Raw genomic sequence first — 13,652 nt, forward strand, 5'->3', positions numbered from 1 at the left:
AAGAGCATAGCGAACGGGGAACGATGACCTCCATCCCTATCCTCCTTCTCCTGCCTCTGCTCTTTCGTAGATCGTATATAGGATAGGTTGAAACACAGTTATGGGGTGCTACAGCACTATCCAGATTTGGACATTTGATGGGAACTAACTAGAATGTGCATACTTCTATTTTAATGAAGGTCTGAGTTTGGTCTTTCTAAATGGATTGATATTTGTAGATGTTTAGAAGAATTAATAGGAGTTTAAGAAATAATAGAAACTGTCTTAAGGTGGGTCTACGCTATATGTTATGTAAGAAAATTATGTAATTTTTTAGAAAACAGAAAAAGGAGATGTTATACATATGTATAAAAGACAGTCTCAAGAAAAAGTTTCCCTTTTTATTAAATGAATATATATTATAATGTATAAAGGTGGGTCTACACTATATGTTGTATGTATAATAAAGGTATGTAATTTTTTAGAAAACAGAAAAGAGAGATGTTATGCATATGTCTCCTATTTATATGTATGTCTTTTTTACATATGTATATCATCTCTCTTTTTTCTACAAAATTATATAACTTTGTTATACATTATATAGTGTAGGCCCACCTTTACACATTACGATATGTATTCTTCTAATTAAACAGGAGACTTTTCATGACCCTAGTTCAACTACAACACAGTCTGTAAAGTGCCATGAATGTTTTAGGCCTCCAACTTAGTGCAAGCTCCCTGTAGTTTACGCTTATATTACAGTTTATCCAAATGAATGTAATTCACATTTCAGTTAAAATTTCTAAGCCATGTACAACACTAATATAACTTTACTTTCAGCTTTGAAATTACTACGGAATATTAGAAACGAGAAATGAAATGAAATATTACAAAAACTTTTTATATGTGAGTCAAAAATATTGGATCACTCTACTATAAGTAAAATAATTCATTTATTTATTTGAAGCCATTTGGAATAGAAATAAAATAAGTAGATAAATATTAGTACAACAATCTCTCATCTAAATATTAATTTTCCAGTTCCTTTTTCATAACAATATATCACCACTTGTTCTATCATTTCCATTATTTATAGAACAGCCTGGTACACCCAGGATATAACTTTCAAAAAAAGTAGAAAGAATCGCAAGATAGACCCCATTAACCCACGAAACACTTTCCTCCCTCAATTTCCCTTATCTTCATCCCCCTATCCCTAACCACTACTCAGAAAACCATTGCCATCCACCTAAGTTTTCACACTCCCCAAGACTTCCTCATACGAATCCACCTCCAAATTCATATCAAATATTTAACCCTACCAATTATCAGACCGAACCCTTATCAGTATTCACCAACAGGGGTCACGTTCGAGGAGGGTGTGAAAATGATTACAGTGTCGCCTTGAAACACGTTCCCTCGTTAAACGAGCGCCGTTGAAAAATGCTTCGGAAGATAAGATTCCGTTCGTTAGTGGCAGCAGCGAATTTTCAGCGAGCCCCGAGCTAGTTAGTTCGCGGGGATCGTTTACCATCGACGCTGGACTGGCGTTATCAAGTCGACTAAAGTATTTCGTTCATAACTGCGCCTTCTGGGTACCGCTATTGGCAATGAGGCCAAGCGGGGGAGGTCTAGCAATCACTTTTCATCCCCCTAGCCCCCTGGCAGGTTGGTACATCCCTTGGCAGCGTTCCAGTGGCTCGTTCCAAAAGCGCGGCAGGCCAGGAAAAGGACGGGAGGAGGGAGGGAAACGGAAGCTGTGTCGGTGGACGCTGGCGACTTACCTTTGCGACAAATGTAGTCGCCAGGTGAGAAGAGAACGGGCCGCAGTCTCAGCACGAGCTCGCACAGGAAGCCAGCCTCCGTGTTCTGAAAGATCTCCACCCTCCGCAGCGTGTCCAGGTGCACGTTTATCGCGATCTCCGCTTTCAGTTTGTCTGAAACGGACGGGCCGATAAGATTATTAGGGGCGGCAGCTTTTCAGCTTTATTGCCTGGCGAAATCTTGCCGCTGCGATTGGAAAGGTAGATCACGGTGGAAATTGGGAGAAACTTCGACAGAGCTTGATCGAAGCAACTGGGGGTTTTAGATTGCGTCTGTGATTTTAGGTTCTCTTTTTTCGGGGGATTTTCTGTTTGATTGGTAGTGGAGGTTTCTTGACCCGTTGCTTTAAAACTTTTCTTGGAGCGTATACAGGGTGTCCAAGCTGAAGCAGGCTACCTAAATATCTCCTCTGTTTCTAATGACACGATAATTGTCCATAATATAATGGACAATCTTTAAAGCAGAAATAAAATAAAGTAGAACAATCTTTTATGTAGGATCATTCTTTATAGATTGTTAGTTTCGTGTCGTTAAAAAAAGATGAAATATTTAAGTGGTCTGCATCAGCTTGGACACTCTGTATTTTTCAGTTTAATTATCAGGCAATGTCTGTTAATATTTGAAGCAAAATTGGTATTACGAAATTGAATAATCTTTATTCAAGATATAGATCAGTTACTTTGATAATTTTCAGATTAACATTTTTGACAGTATCTGAAAAGGTATAGATTTTTATTTTAGTAAGAACAGGAAAATTCTTGTCGCGTTTCATGGTTGGCGGGCTTTCATGTCTCGCAACTCAACCTCATAACGCTGAGCAGGAATATTCTTTGAAGCAGGGAATATCATTTTACCAAATAAAAAGGTAAGATGAAATTCTTATGAATGTCATTTTAATGCGGGACGAAATAATGTCACTGTGATGTTGAATAAAATGAATCCTTTGGTAGAAACCTTAATACGTGTTTCACATTTAAGGCGAGTCATCGGGGAGAAAAAATTATTCAGAACAGAAACGCTGGAGGGAACACTGAATACATGTTCAAATGACTTCATTGAATTATAAAGGAGTTTTTGGGCATTAAAATATCATCGAATGGTAAAAGAGAACAGGTATTATAAAATTGCATACGAGGCGTCGATACATATTTTATTTTCCAATTAATCCATCGTACTGAGGGAATTTCAAATCCGTTTGGGACTGGTAATGGAATTTCTTTGGCTTTGAGATTCAATTTCACATTACGATAGAATATCTCGTCATTTAGATATTTTGATATCATCGATTTAAAGCGTGAGCTGCTTGTGACGAGACAATCCTGTTACTTTGTGCTTATTGCGAGAATAATGTTCTGTGTTACCAGTCATTTAGTTTATAACATTTTTATGTTATTTCCTGAGGAACCATTTTTTGTTCATTTAATCTGATAAGAGATTTATCGAATGTGAAAATGTGACGATATTTATACCTATATCTAAGGATAGCTAATTATTATTTTTCTTATGTAAACTATGGAATTTCAACATGATTAGTTTTAGTATGTGTTTTCTTCTTCTAGAAATTTTGAAAAATACAAATTGCTCTTCGAGGCGTTGAAATTTCCAGCAAGTGAAACAAAATAGAGGACAGTACTTTTAATGTAGTCAATCCGACAGTGTGGAAATTGAAGCCATTTGATGCCACTTTTCACGTATTTTAAGCTCTCGTCTGACCTAAAAACCGCTCGTCCAGCTTTTAAAAGAATACAAAGGCGATTTTCGTAACAAACCCCGAGGAAACTTACCGGGAAGACAGCTGACAGCTTTTTCCTCGTCCGAACATTTTTGCGTCAACCAAAGGTAATCGAACCACTTGATCACCTTCACTTGAAGATGCTTCGGCACTCTTCTCATTCTCATGTACGTTTTTACGCCATCCAGCTTCGCTGCAATCAAGAAAATGTCACCACAATTAAACGAATATCGAACCTCAATACCACAACTTAAACATATTTCATTTTTAAACGAAATTCTCTATTTCTGACTAATAATACCGAATTTTAGTTAATTACAAAGTAGGCCAACGATGAAAAATGAATTTTCGCCCGAAATTCCCATAAAAAATTGACGCTCTATCTATCACGAAGTGAACCGCTGCGTATTTTCATGGTAATGGGAGGAGTTTAGCAGCAATCGATATTCGAATCAATTTTGCCTAGCAGCAGTATTTATAAATAACAGCTCGCGTGATACTGACGTTTCACTGAACCTGATTTCACCGAACGTATTTAGCAGTTGGTAATTTGCGAGAATTAAACAACGTGACACTTGGATGTCGTCGCATTTCGGTGCAACATATGTATAAAAGCGACTGGAATTTTGCAAAATGCGCATCAGCTCGTATCCGTTTCCATTTTTAACGTGCTGACAGCCTAGAGCCAGTTGACACTGCTATGGAATAAATTTTCGGGGATGGAAATAAAAGCGGTTAAATGATTGCGATTGCTCAGTCCGCAACGAATTTAGATTTTTATATTCCACTTTTTACGCGTGTACCTTTGAAACAACCGTTGAATCTCTAAAATTTGTCATGTTTTACTAGAGCCCTAAAAAAAATGTGCTTCTGTAAAAATCGAATAATCCCTATAAAAAACTTCGAAATTAGCCACTTCAACTGTTTCGTCGGTTTCACCGCTGCCAGTTGAACGTGTTAATCGTTGGCATTTACTTTCCACGAGGCGAAGGCGAAGTAGAGTTCCAAGCGGAAGCGTAATTACCGCTCTGAAAAGTTTCCACGGCGGCTGTCTCGTCGCGTGCAATTTTCGCGAAGCGAAACTATCGGCGCGATTTGAACGTCGCAGCAGTGCGGCTTATCAAGCGTGCGATCAGTGCACGGGTCACAGATCAACCGTAATTCAGTGAAACGGAAGACCAAGATAGGGCCGCGGTTTTACCGCCGGGTATCAGCTGTCCGCACCGCTGCCACACCTAAACGGGAATTACAGAAAATAAAATTGCTAGGAACCCCTGCTACGCTACCTTAATACGCGGCGAAAACTGTGCACGTCAGCGTTCACCCTCGACTTTTATTTTTCGCCTGTCTGTCTACCCCGATCCTGCTTGTGAAAAGTGAATCGTGAGGTGGAGATACAGCTTGCGATATTTAACAATATTTGGAGAAAATTCATTCTGTACTTATTCATACGGGGAACATAGAGGTGATTTAGGTGAAGGGCTAGTTGAAGTGATAGACCAAGGGTTGGACCAAGGGCTAATTCAGGGGCTAGATGAAGAGTTAATCTAAGAGCTAGATCGAGGGCTAATCCAAGTGCTGGACCAAGGTCTTGTCCAAGAGCTAGACCAATCTTGTTACACAGACATATCGTTTCACCTTTACAAAGTTGCAAGTTTCTTTATGTTTCCCACAAAGTTTAAGCATGAGAAAAGTAATGAACAATTCTGTTTATGAATAGAGAATCTCTAGATAGAGTTGTAACTTCAGGTACTTAACAATAATTGAAGAAAATGCACTCTGTATTTATTAACACTGAAAATACAGTGGTGATCTAGATGAAGGGCTAGTTCAAGGGCTAGATCAAGGGCTAGATCAAGGGCTAGTCAAAGGTCTAGGTCAAGGGCTAAACCAATCTTATTAAACAGACAGATTATTCCAACTTTAGAAAGTTACAAATCTCTTTACATTTCCTACAATGTTTAAATGCTTTTTATATTTTTCGTAAAAATACGTATTGAAAAGCAAGTATTATATCTGTTAATTAAATATGTATTTTGAAATTGAAATTGATTTAAAAAAATTACTGCGAATATTTATGGAAATGGTAGAAATATTTAATATGGTAAATTGTTCCGATTGAATAATATTCCATCACGGATTTCGATTTTATAGCAATTATTTTTCTATTATGAATGTATAAGTTGAACAATATTTACCATTGAACTGTAATTATTTCTTTATTGCATTGGGAGACATCCTCTCTCCCCTAGAATTTCAATATATTTCACATTTTAAACCCATCAGAAGATTCAAAAAATACACAAACAAAAATATTCCACACAACCTTAAACATCCCCTTAGTCCTCCCCAAAAGAAGAATCTCCCAACAGGTGCACATAATTACCACCTCCTCATTATCCCTACTCATCCACACCCTTAGACCCGACATACCCCTTTCTGCTTCCCTCCCATGCGCTCTAATGCCCTCTTTCGCATCGCTCTTCCCACGAACTAAAAATCCTCGAAACGAAGGACAGGACTAACGACCGATACGTGCTCGAAATCCACCAGCTCTTGCCGAGTATAATTTTATAAATGTCACGCGCGTAAAAAAGGGAGAGAGGGAAGCAGGTCGCGCGTGGGCTTCCGAGGAGTCCAGTCTTCTCGGGAAAAGAACGGACAGATAGTAAGAGATAGAAGACTCGGAAGGGTGGAGGGGCCATTAAACCGAAACGGAAACGTTCCCAGCCGCCGGAAGTATCGATCCGCTCGCAACGTCACGTCTCGATACTTTCGCCAGCCGCTTCGTCGTCGAGCTTCTAATTGTCTTCGTATCAACGCCGTTAAATGGCCCGCTTCTGGTAATGGCCGATGCAGCTTCATTTGAAATTCCGATCCGACGTTGCACAGAACTGTTTTTGAGACGGGCACGCGCGGTATCGGCGCGCGGCCAATAAAACGAGAACGTAGGACCGTGTTCGAGGGCGACGCGACGAGTTCGGTAATGCGAAACGTGGTTGTTCACTGGTGACCGAACGAGCAACCCTCCGCGGGGGCCTTATGTAATTCACATGAACGTATGACTGCGGAATCTGGAATACATGAATATCGTTTCGCGACTGAAGACACGGGGGACGCACGCCGCGAGATTTACGCCTGGTACACGCGTTTGTTTCTTATTAAACGCGACCCGATGCATTGAGGTTCGTTCATGTAAAGCCTCGTTCAGACTAGTCAAGTTACTTGAACTCAAGCCACGTTCATGTAGCCTGACGTCAAGTTTATGTTCACATGTAGTTATCACACAAAAATAACAAAAATGGCGTTGAAAGAAGTGATTTGGTTATGAATTTCTCAAACAAAATATGCATCTTTGATAGCTATCTTAACGTTCACATGTTTGTCGATTTGCTTGAAATTTAACCTGCATGGTACAGTACGCATTAATTAATGTTTATTTCAAGGCAAGTTAAGTAGTATAACAGCTTTACCTTGATCATATTACCTTGAATCACTTGCATTCAAGCCACTTGAATTCAAGTGACTTGACTAATCTGAACAAGGCTTAACCGCAACCTAATCTGAACGAGACTTAATCGACGAGCTGAGCATGAGCAAATATTACACACACTAGCGAAAAATCACAAATACACAAGTACAAATGATAGAAGACTATTAATATGTGTTTCATCAGAGTATTCGTTCGGCTCAGCTCGTGCTTGGCTCGTCGGTAGTATAAATGGCACTTTATTCTTCCATTCCTTCTACTGCTCGGCCAATATTTCGCCGCGAACAGATTCGCTGGTGGTGGAAGCGACTCAGGGGAGGAATGTTTTCCTGGTTTGGTGGACGATGAGCTGGGTCAGAGGGCATGAGGTCTGGGTAATGGATCGTGGTGTAGGGGTTGCTAGTGTGGAATGGTGATTAAGCTTGGAGTGATTAGCGATGGGGTGAATCGAATTTTTCGGGGGGAATTGAGGGAGGGTTGGGGGTCCGAGGATCTGATTATTTGGGGAATGTTGTTGTACTTGTTAAGGGAAAGTAGTTTTTTGGGATTTGTGTTTCTTCATGGGAATTGAATTTTCGGGGGTCTCTGAGAGGGTTGTGGTTAAGGATGAAGATTTGATAACAAGTGCTGCTTTGGGAGATACTGTATGCCTTAGTGAAAATTGAATTTTGTGAAGATTACATATTTTGCTGTGTTGAAAGGAGTCAAATTATATCCAATGTAAAGAGATTCCTAGAAGTAGAGATTTTTCTCTGTAGGAAAATGAAATGAATTTTCTCCCAGGTTATGGTTGTTCTAACTTATGGCTGACACTCCGTATGTTCTCTGATTAAATCATAAAGAACCCTTTCGCGCTGTGAACTGAATATATAACGAGCCTACAACGGCCCAGAAAGAGCTACAACTTAATTATTCCAAGTAATTCTGAATTACACTGAACTGGCAAGTGTAAGTCATCCTTTATCCTTCTTACTACTAGAAGTCTGATGAGAATAGACTGTCTAAACTGTCAAGTAATTGTTCTTTAATGTTAATAACTTTGTGTAAATTTTCGTCGTTTACTGATATCAGTTACACCAAGTCCAGGATGAAATTACTTATGACAATCAAAATGCGAATATTTTGGAAAAATATGCAGTTCTAAATATTACCTTTTTAAATTGTATTCTATGTCAATTTAATAGCTCTACTTTTATTCATAAATTAAACAACCTTCACCATCAATTTCAAGTGGCTTCGAAAATTTAAATATTTAAAAATCTGACAATTTGAATATTCGAAAATTTGAAAATTCGATTCAAGTATATATTTCACTCATCAAACCGAAATTAATCCAGAGTGTAATTGCAACCTCGATACTGCTGACAAACGTCGAGGATCGACAAGTCATTTTCAACTTTAAGTGTTTCATCTTGGCTTACGAAGAAAGTGACCAGAGATCTAGTGATAGTAGCTCCATTAGAATACAGGCAGAAGCCTGCACCCACGCTCCTTTGCGGTTCCCTTTGTAGCCTACGTGTGCAGTTGTCTGCAGAACCAGAGGAAGTTTCGTTCAATCCACTCAACTAAGTGGAAGGAAATTGGGAAGGCTACTGTACATCTGGCTGAGGCACGGAGCTGACAATGACTGACTCGGAAACAGTCGTTTAAAACGGGTCGGTGGCTCAAAGGCTGTTTTTAACGTAATTGCGAATCCTCGAATATCGAATTGCCTGGAAACAATGGGAAACGCCGCCCGGCCAATGCAACCGTATTGTGCGCTCTGTATTGTTTTAATCGGGAATACCGATAATTAACAACTGAGCCACGCCTAATTAATTGCTCACGAAATATCCAATAGGTATTTGATGCGGCGTGGATCAGTCGAATAGGTACTATTATTAAGTGTTTTTGTGAGAGCCAGAGTAGTTGCAAATTGGGCAATTTATATTTGGAGATTGCAGTCATATATCTCAGTATGTTATTATAGTTCTACATGGAAATCTGGTTAAGTGTTCGTCGAAGTGGTCCTTTCGCGAACAGCTAATGAGAGAATTACTCTGTTTGTACTTGGCTCTTCCAGATAACATAAAATGAGAATTTTAAAGTTGATCAGAAAATTAAATTCAGTTTATCTATTCAAAACATGTTGGTTATTTTCTACTAATTAAATACTAGGTATAGATGCAGTACCCACCCAACAGTTGAAGTATATTGCTTACCAATAAAATTTGGAATCACCTTTCAAAGGTAGTTTGCACAAAGCGTTATTAAACCTTCACACAAGTATATTCCTTAAAAGGACGTTCAACCTCCTGCAACAAAGGCATTTCAAATATTCTGTTTCCTTTACTCTGTCTCAGGGATACAGAAAGAACAAGAGGGCCAACTGTCGAGGCGAATAACTGCAGCTCTTACAGAGCGAATATTTCTACGTGGCAATTTCACGACACCTAAAGTTTGCATTAGATGGTCGTTATCGAGGCATTCGCATGTTTTTGCGCTCCTCCAGACATTCATTCGCTATGTTCATTAAGGAGAGTGCTTCGATCGAGCCAAAAGTACGCAATGGCGATCTTATAGACTCTGCTTGGATAGAGTTCCGCGGGCGTAAGAAAAGAGCGATCGCGGCACAGGGAATTATCGATCCCTCGTATCTCGTCTTTTTCCTCGTGCCGAATTTCTCCTCGAAGCTTGCTTCATAATAGCTATTAACTTAACGGATGGCACGAAATGGTTGTCGTTATTCGAAGAAAACCCGACATGAGTCTTGCCCTACGGTTGAACAGCATTTTATTGCGTCGCTATCAGCGTTTTCCTGGGTTCTCTCTGGGAAATACTTCACGATCGTTTGGAATGGCGCCTTCTGGGGCCTGTATTAAAAGGAAACAATACGAGGAAGGAGCATTCACTCGTCTTTGAAGTTTTTATTGTCCTGATCTTTCTGTATCAGCTTGCTGAGTTTCTACATAGTGATTAAAACTGACGAGTCAATTTTTAGTACTCTACAAGTGCTTATTTTTATGATTCTCTGACAGCACTTGATTGATGCACAGTTGCGAAGCAATCTATGCTCTTGACACCTTAAAAAATGGCAATTTGGTCGTGGCTTTTTATTTCAGTTAAAATGGACTAAAATTCTGTGATTCAGGCTTTGAGGAAATATCGAAAATTGATACTGTTGGACTTCTAGGTTAGCTTACTATTTTACAGTAAATGGAACTAGGATACCCATGTCTAATAAATTAAAAAGATATAATTAAAATTATTTCGAATTATTAGAAAGAAGTCTCCAGATATGCTAGAGTCTCAGAATCCTTCATTAAACCCTTCCTCAATCCCCAAACCATAATTTAAAAATGTAATACATTGGGTGAGTCATAAATAAGTTCCAGCGGAGTTGTGTCTTTCCACGAATTTCAAGCAAATAGAATTGATAACAACTCTCAATAACAAAAACAGAAATTATTTACGACTTCCATCCCCTTTCCCTTGCCCCTTTTTCTGGTCCATTATCTAAATGTAAAAACACATAGAACTCTGTCTCTCAATCGCTGGTATTCTTCAATCTGACTCATTTATTTCTTCTCATTCTAGATTGTTAATTTATCCGCCCTGTCTCGCAAGCACTGCCAGCCAGCGTTCTATATTCTTCTAGTTTCTCCCTTAACGAACCCTCTAAACTACCCAGAATCCACAGTAGCCTATCAGTGAATGTATCATCGTATCAGCAAATGTTTCAGTCTCCAAAGGACTCTTCGTCCCAGGTCCAACCGCGAACCTATCTGATGGTTGTGTCCACTGGCTCGGGGTATCCTCATTGGATCTCCGCCAAAAATCTCCCTCGATCCTCCCTGATCGTTCCCAGTCGAATCTCGGGTTCCTGTATATTATCAGCGTCGTCGTTCGCCATCTTTCTCCCAGACTGTCACCCAAAATCTCTGGCTGTTCCTCGACGCGCGAGGAGAATCGAGGGAGGAGGAGAAAGCCGTAAGGCGACGAGAACGGGAAAGTTTAAATTGCACCGCCACCGTCTATCACGGCTCGGTTGTCGTTTATTCGGCTGGTTGGAAGCCCATTTCCGATTGAAACCGACCTCCTACGCCAGAGCTGGAACTTTCTTCCGCGTCGTTCGCAACTGAGACGAGGGTACTCCTTCTATGTTCTTAACGCCTCTGACTCCACCGGCTACATAAGTTGCTCCTCAGGATTTTACCGGATTCCACGTTGTTCGGAGAGAGATCTGGATCGGATGGAGGGGCGTTAAACGGGCGGGTTCCAGGTTGAACGTTTCTGAGCGCGGTGATGGCACCATCTCTTGGAATAGTCGCTATCGTCCTGGCGTACAAGATTGTAGTTGGCGGTGTTTGTTTATCGTAATGTTATGGCGGGATGGAACTCTGGTAGAGTTTTGCATGCGGAGGGATTTTGGGTTCGCATACGTGGCGATATTGCTTGCTACTTGCTATTAGTGGCTGAGTGGGGACGTGCTGTTTGTGGGTTCAGTTAATGTAAGGAAATTTAGAATATTTGAGTATATGTAAGATTGAATATTTAAGTACTTCTAATTATGAAAGTCTGGAAATTTGAATATTTGAATATCTGAAAATTTGAAAATTTAAAATTTTGGAAATCCGAGTACTAAGATATTCAAAAATTTGAATCACTTCCACTAAAACAGGGCTAACTTCTGCATCTCTAATTCCTTCGCGAAGCTATTTGCCAGTATCGCAAATGCCCATCTATAGATCATTGTATCCGAACCAAGAACCCATTCAAGAGCTTCCTTTTCATCAAGCATCTCTCAACAAGTCCTCCCACGAACCCTCCCCACGAACATTCACTTTGATACCTCCATTGACATTAGACGGCTTGCTTAAGACCGATAGACGATTAGGAGTACGTGACGTTATCGTATCAATCGGGATCGATGCGGTGGTCGCTATCAGTGGGCGACAGGAGCGGCGAAGAGGCTCGTGATAATTCTGGCACGACCTGCCGACGTCGATGCTCTAATACCTGATTACGTATGCACGCATCCACATACGTAGGTCTGCCAGGATTAGACTCTATCCGGACAAACGGCGCTGGACTGTTCCACTCTGGTTTAGCGTTGAGCCCTTAATCTGTACGGTTATACCTCTTATCGGCGTGGCTACCTGGACAGAATCGCCGCCGCCAGATCCAAAATTCAGTACGGCTATTCATTATGGATTATCTCGCGTAGCTAATCAGCCAACTGGAAGACTATATTTCGGTGGGGCTATCGATGCCACCGAATATCGGCTGTATGACTGGCTAATTAGGGGAACTGCTGGAGAATTGATCTCTATTTGTTATAGATATAGATAGATACATAGTGTAAGCTCTGAACCTGAAACGCTCTTCTGATCACTAATTCCTGTTTTTGGAGTAGACTATTATTAAATTATTGTTCAAGTCTTGAGTAATACTTTATTTTCTCTTGTCATAACATCGAACTATGGTAGCTTTGAATAAAAGAAACTGTGAGTAAATGATTCTGTGACTCTAACCCGAAGTACCATGTCACATTTTCAAGAAATTGACTATGTAACTTAAGAGAAGTCTACAAGATGAAGTTTAAGTATGTTCTTGACAGAAGCCAATTGAATTGAAGAAACTTTTTCCTTAAAGAACAAGATTGCAGTGGGATGCAAGTTCGAACTTTGAACGTAGATATCTTGAAAACAGGTACACATACAGTCACGTATATGCGACTTATGTCGTTTCGTCTTGCAGTTACAGGATTGAGATTTGGTAATCGAGTTTCTAACGTAGCGTTGCATATAGATCGCTAGGGATGCTATTTTGCAGAACGTCTAATATGTCAGCTACGAAGGTCGCCTTCAGAAATAATTTTATCTTTTTAGCAAAATTAGGTTTTATTTTCGGGGTTATCTCTGTTATGGGAAAAGTGTGCGACATTTCTGACGTCTCTTTGGAGTTTCACTGAATAGCAGCGGGACATTCGAGACAGTTGTTGAGAGACGAGAGGGGAAGTGAGTGTTTGAGATACCTGTTGAGTTTTACAGGATGTACCAAGAGGAAGAGTAAACAGACGAAAGAAGAGAATTGATATCGTCAAATTATGAAGTACTTAGCATTTCTGTCAGCGAGCTGAATACAGATGCCATTAAATATGGCCAATTTAGTAGAGGATCTGCTAGTGATCACCTCTGTTTGTTATACCCACATAGTATTAGATAGTGTTGTTCTGGTGGTTGATTGCTTGCTTAGAGTGGGAACTAATTAAGGGATGATTGTTCCGCGGTTATGGCGTTAATTGGTTTGTTCGTTGGTTAAGTGGATGTATTGAGCCCAGGTGGCCACAGATCGCGTGAATGGTCTTGAATGCGGCTAAAAGAAATGATAATCTTCTACACGCATTTGCATATTGCTTTTATACCATTTGTGAATAATATTTTTTAATGAAAAATATAGTTCGAAAAAGAAGACAAAATTGTTTACATTTATAAAAGACACTAATTTCTATAAAATTGTATCGTGAATTGAATTTTTATTCTATTACTAAAAGTCAACGAATTTTATATAATTTTAATTCTTTTTAAAAAAACACACACACACAATGAAGATTATAATTAATTTTGAGGTCAAATTAGTCAAGTA

General features: G+C 39.7%; 1 protein-coding gene across 1 annotated transcript in view; it reads right to left on the minus strand.

Annotated features, from left to right (window-relative positions):
• Positions 1-13,652, minus strand: part of LOC143178977 (cyclic nucleotide-gated channel alpha-3) — an 81,054-nt gene that overhangs the window by 9,824 nt on the left and 57,578 nt on the right. The window contains exons 7-8 of the mRNA XM_076377927.1: positions 3,588-3,728; positions 1,764-1,916 (exon numbers count right to left, since the gene is read on the minus strand). Of these exons, the coding sequence (XP_076234042.1) occupies positions 1,764-1,916; positions 3,588-3,728 (294 nt within the window). The remainder of the gene's footprint in view (positions 1-1,763; positions 1,917-3,587; positions 3,729-13,652) is intronic.

This window comes from Calliopsis andreniformis, chromosome 5, assembly GCF_051401765.1.
Source record: "Calliopsis andreniformis isolate RMS-2024a chromosome 5, iyCalAndr_principal, whole genome shotgun sequence".
Lineage (NCBI taxonomy): Eukaryota > Metazoa > Arthropoda > Insecta > Hymenoptera > Andrenidae > Calliopsis > Calliopsis andreniformis.